Genomic DNA, 21,927 nt, shown 5'->3' on the forward strand with positions numbered 1-21,927 from the left:
CACGTCTACCGTGGCCAATCGTGTGTGTTTCTCCACTGGGATTAAATCACGTCTACCGTGGCCAATCGTGTGTGTTTCTCCACAGGGATTTAATCACGTCTACCGTGGCCAATCGTGTGTGTTTCTCCACAGGGATTTAATCACGTCTACCGTGGCCAATCGTGTGTGTTTCTCCACAGGGATTTAATCACGTCTACCGTGCCCAATCGTGTGTGTTTCTCCACAGGGATTAAATCACGTCTACCGTGGCCAATCGTGTGTGTTTCTACACGGGGATTTAATCACGTCTGGGATTTATGCTGAAAACGACGTCCACAGCCTTGGACAGCGAACGCCATCTTTGTGAACGCCGGGGGGGAAAATGACGTTTGAAAGACATACCGTCAACAACACACTTTGTTGTATATATTTTTCTGACAATACACCTTTTTGATTGAATCCTGGCTTCAATTTCAAATGACCTCAGAACATTTGTTTTCACACAACATAATGAATTAACCAATCAACACGACACCAATCAACACTACACCAATCAACACTACACCAATCAACACGACACCAATCAACACGACACCAATCAACACGACACCAATCAACACGACACCAATCAACACGACACCAATCAATACGACACCAATCAACACTACACCAATCAACACTACACCAATCAACACTACACCAATCAACACTACACCAATCAACACTACACCAATCAACACTACACCAATCAACACTACACCAATCAACACTACACCAATCAACACGACACCAATCAACACGACACCAATCAACACGACACCAATCAACACGACACCAATCAACACGACACCAATCAACACGACACCAATCAACACGACACCAATCAACACGACACCAATCAACACTACACCAATCAACACTACACCAATCAACACCACCAATCAACACTACACCAATCAACACCACCAATCAACACGACACCAATCAACACGACACCAATCAACACGACACCAATCAACACTACACCAATCAACACTACACCAATCAACACTACACCAATCAACACTACACCAATCAACACGACACCAATCAACACTACACCAATCAACACTACACCAATCAACACTACACCAATCAACACTACACCAATCAACACGACACCAATCAACACTACACCAATCAACACTACACCAATCAACACTACACCAATCAACACGACACCAATCAACACGACACCAATCAACACGACACCAATCAACACGACACCAATCAACACGACACCAATCAACACGACACCAATCAACACGACACCAATCAACACGACACCAATCAACACTACACCAATCAACACGACACCAATCAACACGACACCAATCAACACGACACCAATCAACACGACACCAATCAACACTACACCAATCAACACGACACCAATCAACACGACACCAATCAACACTGCACCAATCAACACGACACCAATCAACACGACACCAATCAACACTACACCAATCAACACGACACCAATCAACACGACACCAATCAACACGACACCAATCAACCAATCAACACTGCACCAATCAACACGACACCAATCAACACGACACCAATCAACACGACACCAATCAACACGACACCAATCAACACGACACCAATCAACACTCAACACGACACCAATCACCTTGTATTGAATATTATTTTTATTAAAAGGATTTAATCGCAGCATGGATTGTAAGTACAACATATGGATAGTTTACTATACATCAATACATTCTCTTTGCATCCTTCTGACCCCCACACAAGTGTATTGCATACATACGTAACACATTACACACTACAATGCTGACAGTTAATGATATAATGGTTACATATGGGGGGGGTCGTGTAACTAAACTACATTTCTATTACTATTCTAGTCATTCACACAAAGAACTCAAAAGCTGCTGTACCTCTCTGCACCTGATAAACCGGGGTGTTTTTGTTTTTTAAACTCTAAAAGAAATGACTGTATTGACATTTATACACGGATGAACACTAAAATGGATGTGTTTGTGTGGCTGGACAACGTCTATGATTACTGAGTATCTCTTCAGGATGTTGTGGACAGACAACCTCTGCTGCATGTCAGTTCTGGTGAAGGAGACCAGCCATAGTCCAACCATGGAGGTGTCCACTGATTCAACAACACCTGGCTCAACACATACAACACAATCCCCTCTGTGGACAGTAACACTAGGGGACCTCTAACCCCCCTGTACGGTGAATGTTAGTGACCGACAACGATACAGTTTGATTCAACAACACCTGGCTCAACACATACAACACAATCCCCTCTGTGGACAGTAACACTAGGGGACCTCTAACCCCCCTGTACGGTGAATGTTAGTGACCGACAACGATACAGTTTGATTCAACAACACCTGGCTCAACACAGTACATAATGCTCTGTACAGTACAACATATTCAGTTTCATCTTTAGTAAAAATATAAAATAAAAAAAGAAGAGGTTCCTGAAGCTAACATAATGGTTGGGTGGACTGGGTTACAGTTTGGACTGGGTTATTATTTAAATGACTTCCTGACTGGGTTCCTTTTTTCTGGGCCCTCCCTCCTCATTGTAGTTATGATGGGCCTACTCCCCAGTGGGTGGACCCATAATGCTCCCCTGTGGACAGTGGACAAGTGGGTGGACTGGGTTCCAGTGGGTTTCAGTGGGTGGACTGGGTTCCAAGTGGGTGGAAAAATGGGTGGACTAAAAAAGTGGGTGGGCCTGGCTCCCCAGTGGGAGGGCCTGGCTCCCCAGTGGGTGGACTGGGTTCCAAGTGGGTGGGCCTGGCTCCCCAGTGGGTGGACTGGGTTCCAAATGGGTGGGCCTGGCTCCCCAGTGGGTGGACTGGGTTCCAAGTGGGTGGGCCTGGCTCCCCAGTGGGTGGACTGGGTTCCAAATGGGTGGGCCTGGCTCCCCAGTGGGTGGACTGGGTTCCAAGTGGGTGGGCCTGGCTCCCCAGTGGGTGGACTGGGTTCCAAGTGGGTGGGCCTGGCTCCCAGTGGGTGGACTGGGTTCCAAGTGGGTGGGCCTGGCTCCCCAGTGGGTGGACTGGGTTCCAAGTGGGTGGGCCTGGCTCCCCAGTGGGTGGACTGGGTTCCAGTGGGTGGGCCTGGCTCCCCAGTGGGTGGACTGGGTTCCAAGTGGGTGGGCCTGGCTCCCCAGTGGGTGGACTGGGTTCCAAGTGGGTGGGCCTGGCTCCCCAGTGGGAGGGCCTGGCTCCCCAGTGGGTGGACTGGGTTCCATGTGGGTGGGCCTGGCTCCCCAGTGGGAGGGCCTGGCTCCCCAGTGGGTGGACTGGGTTCCATGTGGGTGGGCCTGGCTCCCCAGTGGGTGGACTGGGTTCCAAATGGGTGGGCCTGGCTCCCCAGTGGGTGGACTGGGTTCCAAGTGGGTGGGCCTGGCTCCCCAGTGGGTGGACTGGGTTCCAAGTGGGTGGGCCTGGCTCCCCAGTGGGTGGACTGGGTTCCAAGTGGGTGGGCCTGGCTCCCCAGTGGGTGGGCCTGGCTCCCCAGTGGGTGGACTGGGTTCCATGTGGGTGTGTCTGACCTCAGATGGAGACAGGGCAGATAATAATACGGTCTTCCAGCATCACGCTGAGCACCAGGAACACGAAGTAAAGCATGAACATGGTGAGGCCCAGAACGCGGCTCATCTTCCACCGACACGCCGCGATGCTGACGATGACGAAGAGGAGCATGACGAAGAGGAGCACGATGGCACAGAACAGACCGTTGGAGTTCACCGCCACCGGTACGCCGCCTTGCATCGCCGAGAAGATCAACCATGGAACAGGCAGACTGGAGTAATGTTGGGGGGGCAGACAGAGAGGAAGGGTAGAGGCAGAGGGATGTAGAGAGGGAGAGGAAGGGTGGAGGCAGAGAGAGAGAGAGGGGAAGGGTAGAGTTAGAGAGGGAGGGACAGAGAGAGAGGAGGGGTGGAGGCAGAGGGAGAGGAAGGGTAGAGGCAGAGGGATGTAGCGAGGGAGAGAGAGGAAGGGTAGAGTTAGAGAGGGAGGGACAGAGAGAGAGGAGGGGTGGAGGCAGAGGGAGAGGAAGGGTAGAGGCAGAGGGATGTAGAGAGAGAGAGGAAGGGTGGAGGCAGAGGGATGTAGAGAGAGAGAGGAAGGGTAGAGGCAGAGGGATGTAGAGAGAGAGAGGAAGGGTAGAGTTAGAGATGGAGGGACAGAGAGAGAGGAGGGGTGGAGGCAGAGAGAGAGGGAGAGGAAGGGTAGAGGCAGAGGGATGTAGAGAGAGAGAGGAAGGGTGGAGGCAGAGGGATGTAGAGAGGGAGAGGAAGGGCAGAGGCAGAGGGATGGAGAGAGAGAGAGAGGAAGGGTGGAGGCAGAGGGATGTAGAGAGAGAGAGGAAGGGTAGAGGCAGAGGGATGTAGAGAGAGAGAGGAAGGGTAGAGTTAGAGATGGAGGGACAGAGAGAGAGGAGGGGTGGAGGCAGAGAGAGAGGGAGAGGAAGGGTAGAGGCAGAGGGATGTAGAGAGGAAGGGTAGAGGCAGAGGGATGTAGAGAGGGAGAGGAAGGGTGGAGGCAGAGGGAGAGGAAGGGTGGAGGCAGAGGGAGAGGAAGGGTGGAGGCAGAGGGGGGGAGAGACAATCACTTTTGAGAGTAGTAACATAAATTGCCTTGATTGTTTACAACAGACAACGTTACACATTTCACAGTGATATCTCTGTAGTTATAGAGGTCTATACTAACCCCATAGTGATATCTCTGTAGTTATAGTGGTCTATACTCACCCCATAGTGATATCTCTGTAGTTATAGTGGTCTATACTAACCCCATAGTGATATCTCTGTAGTTATAGTGGTCTATACTAACCCCATAGTGATATCTCTGTAGAGAGGTCTATACTAACCCTTAGTGATATCTCTGTAGTTATAAGGTCTATAAATAGTGCTCTGTAGTTATTGTTTACTAACCCCATAGTGATATCTCTGTAGTTATAGTGGTCTATACTAACCCCATAGTGATATCTCTGTAGTTATAGAGGTCTATACTAACCCCATAGTGATATCTCTGTAGTTATAGTGGTCTATACTAACCCCATAGTGATATCTCTGTAGTTATAGTGGTCTATACTAACCCCATAGTGATATCTCTGTAGTTATAGTGGTCTATACTAACCCCATAGTGATATCTCTGTAGTTATAGAGGTCTATACTAACCCCATAGTGATATCTCTGTAGTTATAGTGGTCTATACTAACCCCATAGTGATATCTCTGTAGTTATAGAGGTCTATACTAACCCCATAGTGATATCTCTGTAGTTATAGTGGTCTATACTAACCCCATAGTGATATCTCTGTAGTTATAGTGGTCTATACTAACCCCATAGTGATATCTCTGTAGTTATAGAGGTCTATACTAACCCCATAGTGATATCTCTGTAGTTATAGTGGTCTATACTAACCCCATAGTGATATCTCTGTAGTTATAGTGGTCTATACTAACCCCATAGTGATATCTCTGTAGTTATAGTGGTCTATACTAACCCCATAGTGATATCTCTGTAGTTATAGAGGTCTATACTAACCCCATAGTGATATCTCTGTAGTTATAGAGGTCTATACTAACCCCATAGTGATATCTCTGTAGTTATAGAGGTCTATACTAACCCCATAGTGATATCTCTGTAGTTATAGTGGTCTATACTAACCCCATAGTGATATCTCTGTAGTTATAGAGGTCTATACTAACCCCATAGTGATATCTCTGTAGTTATAGTGGTCTATACTAACCCCATAGTGATATCTCTGTAGTTATAGTGGTCTATACTAACCCCATAGTGATATCTCTGTAGTTATAGAGGTCTATACTAACCCCATAGTGATAACTCTGTAGTTATAGTGGTCTATACTAACCCCATAGTGATATCTCTGTAGTTATAGTGGTCTATACTCACCCCATAGTGATATCTCTGTAGTTATAGTGGTCTATACTAACCCCATAGTGATATCTCTGTAGTTATAGAGGTCTATACTAACCCCATAGTGATATCTCTGTAGTTATAGTGGTCTATACTAACCCCATAGTGATATCGAAGATGTTGGATCCCACTGAGCTGGACACAGCCATGTCTCCCAGTCCTTTCCGGGCCACGATGACACTGGTGATGAGGTCAGGGATGGAGGTGCCCGCTGCCAGGATGGTCAGGCCCATGATCTCCTCTGAGATGCCTATGGTCTCACCCACCTAGGGAGACAACAGTCAGTCAGTCAACCAATCAGTATCCCCACCTAGGGAGACAACAGTCAGGCAACCAATCAGTCTCACCCACCTAGGGAGAAAACATTCAGTCAGTCAACCAATCAGTCTCACCCACCAAGAGAGACAACAGTCAGTCAACCAATCAGTATCCCCACCTAGGGAGACAACAGTCAGTCAACCAATCAGTCTCACCCACCTAGGGAGACAACAGTCAGTCAACCAATCAGTATCCCCACCTAGGGAGACAACAGTCAGGCAACCAATCAGTCTCACCCACCTAGGGAGACAACAGTCAGTCAACCAATCAGTATCCCCACCTAGGGAGACAACAGTCAGTCAACCAATCAGTATCCCCACCTAGGGAGACAACAGTCAGTCAACCAATCAGTATCCCCACCTAGGGAGACAACAGTCAGTCAACCAATCAGTATCCCCACCTAGGGAGACAACAGTCAGTCAACCAATCAGTATCCCCACCTAGGGAGACAACAGTCAGTCAACCAATCAGTATCCCCACCTAGGGAGACAACAGTCAGTCAACCAATCAGTATCCCCACCTAGGGAGACAACAGTCAGTCAACCAATCAGTATCCCCACCTAGGGAGACAACAGTCAGTCAACCAATCAGTATCCCCACCTAGGGAGACAACAGTCAGTCAACCAATCAGTATCCCCACCTAGGGCACTAGTAATCAGTCGATACATATATCAAAATGTAATGTTTGACAAATACGTAGCACATCCTTTATTCATCCTGAGTGTAGACGGAGGCCAGGATTCAACCAGATCAGTGTTAACCCACGATTACCCACAATAACCCACGATTACCCACTACCACCCACGATAACCAACGATTACCCACAATAACCCACGATTACCCACAATAACCCCTGATTACCCACGATAACCCACGATTACCAACGATTACCCACAATAACCCCTGATTACCCACAATAACCCACGATTACCCACGATAACCAACGATTTCCCACGATTGCCCACAATTACCCACGATAACACATGATTACCCACGATAACCAACGATTTCCTACGATAACCCACGATAACCGTAGCTCATCATTGCTTTTGTTTATAGTAGGTGGGGTCAGAAGTGTTACTGCGTTGGTGTTGTCAAAACCCCAGGAGGCGCCCAACGTTTTCCCTATCATTATCCCTATCATTATCCATACCATTATCCATATCGTTAGACCCTGTCATTATCCATATCGTTAGACCCTATCATTATCCATATCATTAGACCCTGTCATTATCCATATCATTAGACCCTATCATTATCCATATCATTATCCATATCATTAGACCCTGTCATTATCCATATCATTAGACCCTATCATTGGGCCCTATCATTATCCATATCATTAGACCCTATCATTATCCCTATCGTTAGACCATGTCATTATCCATATCATTCGACCCTATCATTATCCATATCATTAGACCCTGTCATTATCCATATCATTAGACCCTGTCATTACCCATATCATTAGACCCTGTCATTATCCATATCATTATCCACATCATTAGACCCTATCGTTATCCATATCATTAGACCATGTCGTTATCCATATCATTAGACCCTATCATTATCCATATCATTAGACCCTGTCATTATCCATATCATTAGCCCCTGTCATTATCCATATCATTATCCATATCATTCGACCCTGTCATTATCCATATCATTAGACCATATCATTATCCATATCATTAGACCCTATCGTTATCCATATCATTAGACCATGTCATTATCCATATCATTAGACCCTGTCATTATCCATATCATTAGACCATGTCATTATCCATATCATTAGACCCTGTCGTTATCCATATCATTAGACCCTGTCGTTATCCATATCATTAGACCCTGGCATTATCCATATCATTAGACCCTGTCATTATCCATGTCATTATCCATATCATTAGACCATGTCATTATCCACATCATTAGACCCTGTCATTAACCATATCATTATCCATATCATTTGACCCTATCATTAGACCCTATCATTATCCATATCATTAGACCCTATCATTATCCATATCATTAGACCCTGTCGTTATCCATATCATTAGACCCTATCATTATCCATATCATTAGACCCTGTCATTATCCATATCGTTATCCGTATAATTAGACCCTATCATTATCCATATCATTAGACCCTGTCATTATCCACATCATTAGACCCTATCATTATCCATATCATTAGACCCTATCGTTATCCATATCATTAGACCCTGTTGTTATCCATATCATTAGACCCTATCATTATCCGTATCATTAGACCCTATCATTATCCATATCATTAGACCCTGTCATTATCCATATCATTAGACCCTGTCATTATCCATATCATTAGACCCTATCATTATCCATATCATTAGACCATATCATTATCCCTATCATTAGACCATATCACTATCCATATCATTAGACCATGTCATTATCCATATCATTAGACCCTATCATTATCCATATCATTAGACCCTATCGTTGTCCATATCATTAGACCCTGTTGTTATCCATATCATTAGACCCTATCATTATCCGTATCATTAGACCCTATCATTATCCATATCATTAGACCCTGTCATTATCCATATCATTAGACCCTGTCATTATCCATATCATTAGACCCTATCATTATCCCCTATCATTATCCATATCATTAGACCATATCATTATCCCTATCATTAGACCATATCACTATCCATATCATTAGACCATGTCATTATCCATATCATTAGACCCTATCATTATCCATATCATTAGACCCTATCGTTATCCATATCATTAGACCATGTCATTATCCATATCATTAGACCCTATCATTAGATTCTATCATTGTCCATATCATTAGACCCTATCATTAGACCTATCATTATCCCTGCCGTTAGACCTATCGTTTGACCTATCATTATCCCTACCGTTAGACCTATCATTGGACCCTATCATTGGACATATCGTTAGACTTATCGTTATCTATATCATTATCCCTATCATTAGACCTATCATTATCCCTATTGTTAGACTTATCATTATCTCTATCATTATCCACGTCGAATGGCCCCGTCATTAGACCCGTCATTAGCCCCGTTGTTGGCCCCGTCATTAGACCCTATCGTTAGCCCCGTCGTTAGGCCCTATCGTTAGACCCTATCGTTAGACCTGTCGTTAGACCCTATCGTTAGACCTGTCGTTAGACCCTATCGTTAGACCCATCGTTAGCCCTATCGTTAGCCCAATCGTTAGCCCAATCATTATACCCTATCGTTGGGCCCTATCGTTAGACCCTATCGTTAGACCCTATCGTTAGCCCCATCGTTAGCCCCATCGTTAGACCCCATCATTAGACCCGTCGTTAGACCCTATCGTTAGACCCTATCGTTAGACCCAATCGTTAGACCCTATCGTTAGACCCTATCGTTAGACCCCATCGTCAGACCCCATTATTAGACCCTATCATTAGACCCTATCGTTAGACCCTATCGTTAGCCCCTATCGTTAAACATTATCGTTAGCCCCTATCATTAGACCCATCGTTAGACCCCATCATTAGACCCGTGGTTAGACCCTATCGTTAGACCCTATCGTTAGCCCAATTGTTAGACCCTATCGTTAGACCCCATTATTAGACCCGTCATTAGACCCTATCGTTAACCCCATCATTAGACCCGTCATTAGACCCTATCGTTAGACCCCATTATTAGACCCGTCATTAGACCCTATCGTTAACCCCATCATTAGACCCGTCATTAGACCCTATCGTTAGACCCTATCGTTCGCCCCTATCGTTAGACCCTATCGTTAGACCCTATCGTTAGACCCTATCATTAGCCCTATCGTTAGACCCTATCATTAGACCCCATCCTTAGACCCATCGTTAGACCCCATCTTTAGACCCAATCGTTAGACCCTATTGTTAGTCCCTATCATTAGACCTTATCGTTAGCCCTATCGTTAAACCCTATCATTAGACCCTATCGTTAACCCCATCATTAGACCCATCATTAGACCCTATCGTTAGACCCTGTCGTTAGACCCAATCGTTAGACCCTATCGCTAGACCTGTCGTTAGACCCTATCGTTAGACCCCTATCGTTAGACCCTATCGTTAGACCCTATCGTTAGACCCTATCGTTAGACCCTATCGTTAGACCCTATCGTTAGACCCTATCGTTAGACCCTATTGTTAGACCCTATCGTTAGCCCCTATCGTTAGACCCTATCATTAGACCCGTCGTTAGACCCTATCCTTAGCCCTATCGTTAGACCCTATCGTTAGACCCTATCGTTAGACCCTATCCTTAGCCCTATCGTTAGACCCTATCGTTAGACCCTATCGTTAGACCCTATCCTTAGATCCTATCGTTAGACCCTATCGTTAGACCTATGATGGACATTGCCATTGGATGTACTAGTAGAAACCTCCTGCAGCTGTGTTAAACTCAAACACTAAAATGCTTGAAGTTATTTTTATTTTATTTTTTAAAATTTGAACCTTTATTTAACTAGACAAGTCAGTTAAGAATACATTCCTATTTACAATGACGGCATACCGGAGAACAGTGGTTTAACAACAGTTTTTTTTACCTTGTCAGCTTGGGGATTCGATCTAGCAACCTTTCGGTTACTGGTCCACCTTCTAACCACTAGGCTACCTGCTGGTTACTAGTCCAACCTCTAAATACTAGGCTACCTGCTGGTTACTGGTTCACTCTCTAACCACTAGGCTACCTGCTGGTTACTGGTCCACCTTCTAACCACTAGGCTACCTGCTGGTTACTAGTCCAACCTCTAAATACTAGGCTACCTGCTGGTTACTAGTCCAACCTCTAACCACTAGGCTACCTGCTGGTTACTGGTTCACTCTCTAACCACTAGGTTACCTACCTGCGTGTTACCTCGGGTCTGTCTGTTACCTCGGGTCTGTCTGTTACCTCTGGTCTGTCTGTTACCTCGGGTCTGTCTGTTACCTCGGGTCTCTCTGTTACCTCGGGTCTGTCTGTTACCTCGGGTCTGTCTGTTACCTCGGGTCTGTCTGTTACCTCGGGTCTGTCTGTTACCTCAGGTTATCGCTGATCTGATTAAATCCTGGCCTGAGTCAAAGAAGCACTGGACTAATAGTTTCTAAACAAGATGGAAGTCATGTGATCTAAAAACCCAACCAGAGTGATACCTGATGTGCCCACCAGACCATTAGATAGGAGAACACAGCGATCCACGTGATGGAACCAATAAACGTCATGGCGAAGTATTTTCTGGAAGCCTGAGGAAGAACTCACAGGAAGCTCATATCAGCATGACATTAGAAAGATATTTTTTGTTCTACATTTTGGCCACTTTGCAGGACACAAAATGGCGTGAATGTAAAGACAGAGATGATAAAGACAGAGATGATAAAGATAGAGATGATAAAGACAGAGATGATAAAGATAGAGATGATAAAGACAGAGATGATAAAGACAGAGATAATAAAGACAGAGATGATAAAGAGAGATGATATGATAAAGACCAGAGATGATAAAGGATTGCAGAGATAATAAAGACAGAGATGTAGGTGATATGTACCGGGTTACGTCGGGCACAGTGAGCCACAGAGGGAACACTATCGGTAGGAGGAAAAGATATGTGGCCTGTTTACGTCTGGTGTCTGGCCATTCTAACGACAGGGGTTCCTCGTTCTCTTCACCCTCTTCCTCTTCTTCCTCTTTATTTTCCTCATCGTCCTCTTCGTCTTCGTCATCCTCGTCTTCCTCATCCTCACTCTCTTCTTCACTCTCGTCCTCCTCGCCGCTGTCTGAGCCGTCGGACCCCCCTGCGCCCGCTGGCCCCTCGTCCTAGTGAAGAGGGAGAGAGGGTGAGAGAGAAGGGTCGTAGGGGTAGAGTAGTGTTATGAATTTACTCTCTCCTATCTCTCTCCACCCTCTCTCCACTCTCTCTCCTCTCTCCTCTCTCCTCTCTCCTCTCCCCTCTCCCCTCTCCCCTCTCTCTCTCTCCTCTCTCCTCTCTCTACCGTCTAGGTCTCTGACGGGTCTGGTTTCTCCTATCTCCCCTCTCCCCTCTCTCCTCTCCCCTCTCGCCTCTCCTCTCCCCTCTCCCCTCTCTCCTCTCTCCTCTCTCCTCTCTCCCGTCTCTCTACCGTCTAGGTCTCTGACGGGTCTGGTTTCTCCTATCTCCCCTCTCTCCCCTCTCTCCTCTCTCTCCTCTCTCCCCTCTCTCCTCTCTCTCCTCTCTCTACCGTCTAGGTCTCTGACGGGTCTGGTTTCTCCTATCTCCCTCTCCCCTCTCCCCCTCTCTCCTCTCCCTCTCCTCTCCCCTCTCCCCTCTCTCCTCTCTCCTCTCCCTCTCTCCTCTCTCTACCGTCTAGGTCTCTGACGGGTCTTGTTTCTCCTATCTCCCCTCTCTCCTCTCTCTCCTCTCTCCTCTCTCTCCTCTCTCTACCGTCTAGGTCTCTGACGGGTCTGGTTTCTCCTATCTCCCCCTCTCCTCTCTCTCCTCTCTCCCCTCTCTCTCTCCTCTCTCTACCGTCTAGGTCTCTGACGGGTCTGGTCTCTCCTATCTCCCCTCTCTCCCCTCTCCCCTCTCTCTCCTCTCTCTACCGTCTAGGTCTCTGACGGGTCTGGTCTCCCCTCTCTCCCTCTCTCCTCTCCTCTCCTACCGTCTCTCCGGGTCTGGTCTCTCCTATCTCCCCTCTCTCCCTCTCTCCCTCTCTCTCCTCTCTCTACCGTCTAGGTCTCTGACGGGTCTGGTCTCTCCTATCTCCCCTCTCTCCCTCTCTCCCCTCTCTCCCTCTCTCCCCTCTCTCCTCTCCTCTCTCTACCGTCTAGGTCTCTGACGGGTCTGGTCTCTCCTCTCTCTCCTCTCTCTCCTCTCCTCTCTCTACCGTCTAGGTCTCTGACGGGTCTGGTTTCTCCTATCTCCCCTCTCTCCCCTCTCCCCTCTCTCTCCTCTCTCTACCGTCTAGGTCTCTGACGGGTCTGGTCTCTCCTATCTCCCCTCTCTCCCCTCTCCCCTCTCTCCTCTCCTCTCTCTACCGTCTAGGTCTCTGACGGGTCTGGTCTCTCCTATCTCCCCTCTCTCCCCTCTCTCCCCTCTCTCCTCTCCTCTCTCTACCGTCTAGGTCTCTGACGGGTCTGGTCTCTCCTATCTCCCCTCTCTCCCCTCTCCCCTCTCTCTCCTCTCTCTACCGTCTAGGTCTCTGACGGGTCTGGTTTCTCCTATCTCCCCTCTCTCCCCTCTCCCCTCTCTCTCCTCTCTCTACCGTCTAGGTCTCTGACGGGTCTGGTCTCTCCTATCTCCCCTCTCTCCCCTCTCTCCCCTCTCTCCTCTCCTCTCTCTACCGTCTAGGTCTCTGACGGGTCTGGTCTCTCCTCTCTCTCCTCTCTCTCCTCTCCTCTCTCTACCGTCTAGGTCTCTGACGGGTCTGGTTTCTCCTATCTCCCTCTCTCCCCTCTCTCCCCTCTCTCCTCTCCTCTCTCTACCGTCTAGGTCTCTGACGGGTCTGGTCTCTCCTATCTCCCTCTCTCCCTCTCTCCCCTCTCTCCTCTCCCTCTCTCTACCGTCTAGGTCTCTGACGGGTCTGGTTTCTCCTATCTCCCCCTCTCTCCTCTCTCCCCTCTCTCCCCTCTCTCTCCTCTCCTCTCTCTACCGTCTAGGTCTCTGACGGGTCTGGTTTCTCCTATCTCCCCTCTCTCTCCTCTCTCCCTCTCTCCTCTCTCTCCCGTCTGAGTCTCTGACGGGCCTGGTTTCTCCTATCTCCCCTCTCTCCCCTCTCCTCTCTCCCCTCTCCTCTCTCCCCTCTCCCCTCTCCCCTCCCCTCTCCCCTCTCCCCTCTATCCTCTCTCTACCGTCTGAGTCTCTGACGGGCCTGGTTTCTCCTCTTCTTTAGGTGTGGTCTGGGAGGTCGAGGGTTCGGCCTGCTCAGTCTTCTCATGTCCAGCTGAAAAAAGACAGACACAAGACACAACCAATAAGCAACATGTCAGATGTTTACCTTTACATGTGAGTCATTTAACAGACTCTCTTATCCAAAGACACTTACAGTGGTGAGTCATTTAACAGACTCTCTTATCCAGAGACACTTACAGTAGTGAGTCATTTAACAGACTCTCTTATCCAGAGACACTACAGTAGTGAGTCATTTAACAGACTCTCTGATCCAGAGATACTTACAGTGGTGAGTCATTTAGCAGACTCTCTTATCCAGAGACACTACAGTAATGAGTCATTTAACAGACTCTCTTATCCAGAGACACTACAGTAGTGAGTCATTTAGCAGACTCTCTTATCCAGAGCCTCTACAGTAGTGAGTCATTTAGCAGACTCTCTTATCCAGAGACACTTACAGTAGTGAGTCATTTAGCAGACTCTCTTATCCAGAGACACTACAGTAGTGAGTCATTTAGCAGACTCTCTTATCCAGAGACACTACAATAATGAGTCATTTAGCAGACACTCTTATCCAGAGACACTACAGTAGTGAGTCATTTAAGAGACTCTCTTATCCAGAGACACTACAGTACTGAGTCATTTAAGAGACTCTCTTATCCAGAGACACTACAGTAGTGAGTCATTTAACAGACTCTTATCCAGAGACACTACAGTGGTGAGTCATTTAACAGACTCTCTTATCCAAAGAGACTTACAGTAGTGAGTCATTTAACAGACTCTCTTATCCAGATATACTACAGTAGTGAGTCATTTAACAGACTCTCTTATCCAGAGACACTACAGTAGTGAGTCATTTAACAGACTCTCTTATCCAGAGACACTACAGTAGTGAGTCATTTAACAGACTCTCTTATCCAGATATACTACAGTAGTGAGTCATTTAGCAGACTCTCTTATCCAGAGAGACTTACAGTAGTGAGTCATTTAGCAGACTCTCTTATCCAAAGAGACTTACAGTAGTGAGTCATTTAACAGACTCTCTTATCCAGAGACACTACAGTAGTGATTGCATACGTTTTCATTGGTACTGATCCCCGTGGGAATTGAACCCACGACCCTGGCATTGGGAGTGCCATGCTCTACCGACTAAGCCACATGGTACATATGTTCAATGTAGGGGGAGCAGCAGGTACAGTAAGTGACCGTTCAGGGGGGGGTGTCCCTAGGAGGAGCAGCAGGTAAGGTAGGTGACCGTTCAGGGGGGGGTCCCTAGGAGGAGCAGCAGGTAAGGTAGGTGACCGTGTGACTCCTAGTGGGGTGTGACTCCTAGTGGGGTGTGACTCCTAGTGGGGTGTGACTCCTAGTGGGGTGTCATGACGTTGCCCTCTTTGGGTACAGCGAGCACCATCCCCTCTCTCTCTCTCTCTCCTACATCCAGGCTGCTGTTAGTCAGGTCATAAATTCCTGGAGGAGATTCTTCCTCATGGCCAGACAGTACAGAGAGATAATGAGTTTTCATAGAGAGAACAAAGGAATTTCTTCCACATCACAGAACTTGAGAAGTGAACAATATTCATGTTCTGGAGAATGTATAAACGGTCGGTGAAGTAGCCAGCTACGAACTGGTCCGTTTGGTACAATTTTGTGAAACTCATGAGACACAATACAGCCACATTACCATAACTCTGTTTATACAAGAGTCTCAGTTGTGAGGCTTGCATCTAATTGTTGTATAAAATGAATGAGTAAAGATGAAACTATTTGTGAAATTATGTAATGTGATTTACTTCTGTTTAATAAAGGAAACTCATTAATTTAGTTTAACTAAATCATAGGCCCCATGAGCACAGACATTGATCTGGCGTCATGGGACAGCCCCTTTCTGCTCTTCTGAATATAACCCCCACCTTGGGAATTTATCTTCAGACCATGTTTCTCTCAATTACGAGAGGGCCGACAACCGCCGAATCATCTATTCTATAACAACATTGCTGAATGTTACTCTGAACTATCCATTCTAACCATGGCAGAGAGAGAGGGGGTGGACAAACTCTCCAACAGATATCACGGCCACACACTGAGTGGAAATAAAAATATATATTGCAATTATTCCCAAATGAGTGAGCTTTCATGTGCAAAGGATTAGCATTTCAATTGTTATAATTATCAACTTTGTCGTGTCTTTTATCTCAGTCGACCCTTTTTGTCCACCAAGCCGCGATACCTGTTTATCCCACTAGGGAAACTCCGTTATCATTTCCTTGTAACTATCTACTGTTTGTTTGTTTCTGCATTTCTGGGATTATTTAGTTAGTTAATTAATTATTTAAAACAATTTATGTATGATTCATAGTGAAGACTGGGTTCGTGCAGATAACCAACAATTTACAACGTTTGGAATGAGACTAAAGAATAATTCATTAATTGGAGGACTAATTGATCAGATATTAAAATAACTGAAAGTTATATTAGGAAAATTAAAAAATGATGTAATCTGAATATTTTCCATGGTGCCCCGACTTCCTAGTTAATTACAGTTACATGATTAAGTTAGTTTAATCACGCATTCTACTCGCCAGTGTTCAATCATTAATGAACCAACTTGACGAGCTCAGGGCGAGGATCTCCTTCCAGAGGGACATCAGATCCTGTAACATACTCTTGTTTTTCTGAGACTTTCCTCCGACATCCAGAGGGATTATATACAACCGGCGGGTTTTTATCGATTTCTGAGTGGATAGGAAGCAGAATCTCTCTGGCTAAGAATAAAGGTGGTCGGCTCTGCTTAATGACCAACAACACATGTTTTTTGAGTAGATAGGAAGCAGAATCTCTCTGGCTAAGAACAAAGGTGGTCGGCTCTGCTTAATGACCAACAACACATGTTTTTTGAGTGGATAGGAAGCAGAATCTCTCTGGCTAAGAACAAAGGTGGTCGGCTCTGCTTAATGACCAACAACACATGGTTTTTGAGTAGATAGGAAGCAGAATCTCTCTGGCTAAGAACAAAGATGGTCGGCTCTGCTTAATGACCAACAACACATGATGCGAAACGTACAGGAACCTGCGAGATTCTGCTCCCCCGACTCGGAATACTTTGTCATCAAATGTTGCCCTGTGGACAGGGTGGTATGCTGCTGGCTATTATGATTATTATTATTATTATATTGTAGGCCTATGTCATATGCCAAAAACTGTGTAACTAAAGGTTAACGAGCCATGAATCAAAAAGACGATGACCCCTTCCTCTGACACACACACACGTGCAGGGCCCCATCTGCATGTTAATCTCAGTGTTGATTGGGTCGGTGTTAAGGCCGTGCAGGGCCCCATCTGCATGTTAATCTCAGTGTTGATTGGGTCGGTGTTAAGGCCGTGCAGGGCCCCATCTGCATGTTAATCTCAGTGTTGATTGGGTCGGTGTTAAGGCCGTGCAGGGCCCCATCTGCATGTTAATCTCAGTGTTGATTGGGTCGGTGTTAAGGCCGTGCAGGGCCCCATCTGCATGTTAATCTCAGTGTTGATTGGGTCGGTGTTAAGGCCGCTTCAGCCTGTGGTTGTCATAACCCTGAGAGACTGTAATGGCCTGGACCACTGAAGGACCTCATTAGACCACACACACACACACTGAGAGGCCCAATGATTACAGGGTACGAACCCAAATCAACTCCACCGCGACCCCTGTTCCCAACAAGCACAACTCCATCCAGACAGAGACGAATGCACAGATTAACAGGTGTCTGTATCAATGTACCACCTTTCCAGTTATTACAGACTAACAACACACCACACTGAGTCACATCAACACACCCCACTGAGTCACATCAACACACCACACTGAGTCACATCAACACACCACACTGAGTCACATCACCACACTGAGTCACATCAACACACCCCACTGAGTCACATCACCACACTGAGTCACATCAACACACCACACTGAGTCACATCAACACACCACACTGAGTCACATCAACACACCACACTGAGTCACATCAACACACCCCACTGAGTCACATCAACACACCACACTGGGTCACATCAACACACCACACTGAGTCACATCACCACACTGAGTCACATCAACACACCACACTGAGTCACATCAACACACCACACTGAGTCTCATCAACACACCACACTGAATCACATCACCACACTGAGTCACATCAACACACCACACTAGGAGTCATATCAACACACCCCACTAGGAGTCACACCCCACTAGGAGTCACATCAACACACCACACTAGGAGTCACACCAACACACCCCACTAGGAGTCACAGCAACACACCACACTAGGAGTCACACCAACACACCCCACTAGGAGTCACACCAACAGACCCCACTAGGAGTCATACCAACAGACCCCACTAGGTGTCACATCAACACACCGCACTGAGTCTCATCAACACACCACACTGAGTCACATCACCACATTGAGTCACATCAACACACCACACTGAGGAGTCATATCAACACACCCCACTAGGAGTCACTAGGAGTCACATCAACACACCACACTAGGAGTCACACCAACACACCCCACTAGGAGTCACATCAACACACCACACTAGGAGTCATATCAACACACCCCACTAGGAGTCACAGCAACACACCACACTAGGAGTCACACCAATACACCCCACTAGGTGTCACATCAACACACCCCACTAGGAGTCACACTAAAACACCCCAATAAGAGTCACACCAACACACCCCACTAGGAGTCACACTAAAACACCCCAATAAGAGTCACACCAACACACCCCACTAGGAGTCACACCAACACACCCCACTAGGAGTCACACCAACACACCCCACTATGAGTCACACCAACACACCCCACTAGGAGTCACACCAACACACCACACTAGGAGTCACACCAACACACCACACTAGGTGTCACACCAACACACCCCACTAGGAGTCACACCAACACACCCCACTAGGAGTCACACCATCACACCCCACTAGGAGTCACATCAACAAACCACACTAGGAGTCACACCAACACACCACACTAGGAGTCACACCAACAGACCACACTAGGAGTCACACCAACACACCACACTAGGAGTCACACCAACACCCAACACTAGGAGTCACACCCCACTAGGAGTCACACCAACACACCCCACTAGGAGTCACACCAACAGACCCCACTAGGAGTCACACCAACACACCCCACTAGGAGTCACACCCCACTAGGAGTCACACCATCACACCCCACTAGGAGTCACACCAACACACCCCACTAGGAGTCACACCAACACACCCCACTAGGAGTCATATCAACACACCCCACTAGGAGTCACACCAACACACCCCACTAGGAGTCACACCAACAAACCACACTAGGAGTCACACCAACACACCACACTAGGAGTCACACCAACACACCCCACTAGGAGTCATACCAACACACCCCACTAGGAGTCACACTAACAAACCACACTAGGAGTCACACCAACACACCCCACTAGGTCTGGATCTCACCTATAGGTCTGGATCTCTCCTATAGGTCTGGATCTCACCTGTAGGTCTGGATCTCACCTATAGGTCTGGATCTCACCTATAGTCCTGGATATCACCTATAGGCCTGGATCTCACCTATAGGCCTGGATCTCACCTGTAGGTATGGATCTCACCTATAGGCCTGGATCTCACCTATAGGTATGGATCTCTCCTATAGGTCTGGATCTCACCTGTAGGCCTGGATCTCACCTATAGGTATGGATCTCACCTGTAGGTATGGATCTCACCTATAGGTATGGATCTCACCTGTAGGTATGGATCTCACCTGTAGGTATGGATCTCACCTGTAGGTATGGATCTCACCTGTAGGTATGGATCTCACCTATAGGTATGGATCTCACCTATAGGTATGGATCTCACCTGTAGGTATGGATCTCACCTGTAGGTATGGATCTCACCTATAGACCTGGACCTCACCTGTAGGTATGGATCTCACCTATAGGTATGGATCTCACCTATAGGTATGAATCTCACCTGTCGGTCTGGATCTCACCTATAGGTCTGGATCTCACCTATAGGCCTGGATCTCACCTGTAGGTATGGATCTCACCTATAGGTATGGATCTCTCCTATAGGTCTGGATCTCACCTGTAGGCCTGGATCTCACCTATAGGTATGGATCTCACCTGTAGGTATGGATCTCACCTGTAGGTATGGATCTCACCTGTAGGTATGGATCTCACCTGTAGGTATGGATCTCACCTATAGGTATGGATCTCACCTATAGGTATGGATCTCACCTATAGGTATGGATCTCACCTATAGGTATGGATCTCACCTATAGGTATGGATCTCACCTATAGGTATGGATCTCACCTGTAGGTATGGATCGCACCTGTAGGTATGGATCTCACCTATAGGTATGGATCTCACCTGTAGGTATGGATCGCACCTGTAGGTATGGATCTCACCTATAGGTATGGATCTCACCTGTATGTATGGATCTCACCTGTAGGTATGGATCTCACCTATAGGTATGGATCTCACCTATAGGCCTGGATCTCACCTGTAGGTATGGATCTCACCTATAGGTATGGATCTCACCTATAGGTATGGATCTCACCTGTAGGTCTGGATCTCACCTATAGGTCTGGATCTCACCTATAGGTCTGGATCTCACCTATAGGTCTGGATCTCACCTGTAGGTCTGGATCTCACCTATAGGCCTGGATCTCACCTGTAGGTATGGATCTCACCTGTAGGTCTGGATCTCACCTGTAGGTCTGGATCTCACCTATAGGCCTGGACCTCACCTGTAGGTATGGATCTCACCTGTAGGTCTGGATCTCACCTATAGGCCTGGACCTCACCTGTAGGTATGGATCTCACCTATAGGTATGGATCTCACCTGTAGGTCTGCTGTGGTCCTGCTGTCACCATCCCGCTAGGTGCTGGATCTCACCTCAATGCAGTCTGGACATTGAGGATTACCACCTACAGCTGATGGATCTCATGTCTGTGACTGGATCTCATCAACAACAGGTTGGCATGTTTGCATGCCTCAAAGAGCTACAATGACCTGAAATTGTGGAAACACTATAAAAAGTACTTGTACATCTACAGGGATAGTTTTGGATCATAACCATGTAACTAGGCAAGTCCACCACCTTCCAGGACATCCCACTCTTTAAGGAATACCTAGGATAGGGATCTTCTCACCCCCCTTAAAAGTTTTAGATGCACTATTGTAAAGTGGATCTCACACTGGAGGTCATGGATCTCACAATTTGTAGGCTCTGGAGAGCGTCTGCTAAATGACTTAAATGTAAAATGTAAATGTAAGTCAGTTGGAACAAACATCAACCCTGCAACGTGTATACAGAACGTTAACGTTAACATTCACAGAACATAACGACAACATCAAACCCAACGCACCGTGTATACAGAACGTTAGAGAACATTCTGGATCTAACCAAATCAAGCACTAAACCTCACCAGATAACGTTGGCCTTACCTTTCCTCTGCACCGACACCTCTGTCCTGACCTCCCCATTAAAGGTTGTTGTTTCTAATTGGCAGAGATAGGCAGGTAAAATGACCAGTTACCACGGAGACACAACATATCCACACGCTGCCTCTGTGGAGAGTAATGTATGATGGAATATGACCAGTTGCAGTCTGAGACACAACATATCCACACGCTGACTCGTGAGAGTAATGTATGATGGTCTATGACCAGTTACCACGGAGACATCATATCCACACGCTGCCTTGGTAATGTTTG

The 21,927-nt window shown here is 46.8% G+C and overlaps 1 protein-coding gene and 1 long non-coding RNA gene across 2 annotated transcripts in view; both read right to left on the bottom strand.

Annotated features, from left to right (window-relative positions):
• Positions 1 to 1,663: 1,663 nt before the first annotated feature.
• Positions 1,664 to 2,410, bottom strand: LOC124019737. Its single transcript, XR_006835837.1, has 2 exons — positions 2,281 to 2,410; positions 1,664 to 2,164 (listed from the first exon to the last, which is right to left on the bottom strand). It is a non-coding gene; the product is annotated as an uncharacterized LOC124019737 (long non-coding RNA).
• Positions 2,411 to 3,310: 900 nt separating this feature from the next.
• Positions 3,311 to 21,927, bottom strand: part of LOC124019736 (sodium/potassium/calcium exchanger 1-like) — a 46,497-nt gene continuing 27,880 nt past the window's right edge. The window contains exons 5-10 of the mRNA XM_046335157.1: positions 14,119 to 14,210; positions 11,848 to 12,108; positions 11,448 to 11,537; positions 6,065 to 6,231; positions 3,526 to 3,822; positions 3,311 to 3,340 (exon numbers count right to left, since the gene is read on the bottom strand). Of these exons, the coding sequence (XP_046191113.1) occupies positions 3,573 to 3,822; positions 6,065 to 6,231; positions 11,448 to 11,537; positions 11,848 to 12,108; positions 14,119 to 14,210 (860 nt within the window). The 3' untranslated portion in view covers positions 3,311 to 3,340; positions 3,526 to 3,572. The remainder of the gene's footprint in view (positions 3,341 to 3,525; positions 3,823 to 6,064; positions 6,232 to 11,447; positions 11,538 to 11,847; positions 12,109 to 14,118; positions 14,211 to 21,927) is intronic.

The sequence above is a fragment of the Oncorhynchus gorbuscha genome, unplaced genomic scaffold (genome assembly GCF_021184085.1).
Source record: "Oncorhynchus gorbuscha isolate QuinsamMale2020 ecotype Even-year unplaced genomic scaffold, OgorEven_v1.0 Un_scaffold_662, whole genome shotgun sequence".
NCBI classification, from domain to species: Eukaryota; Metazoa; Chordata; class Actinopteri; order Salmoniformes; family Salmonidae; genus Oncorhynchus; species Oncorhynchus gorbuscha.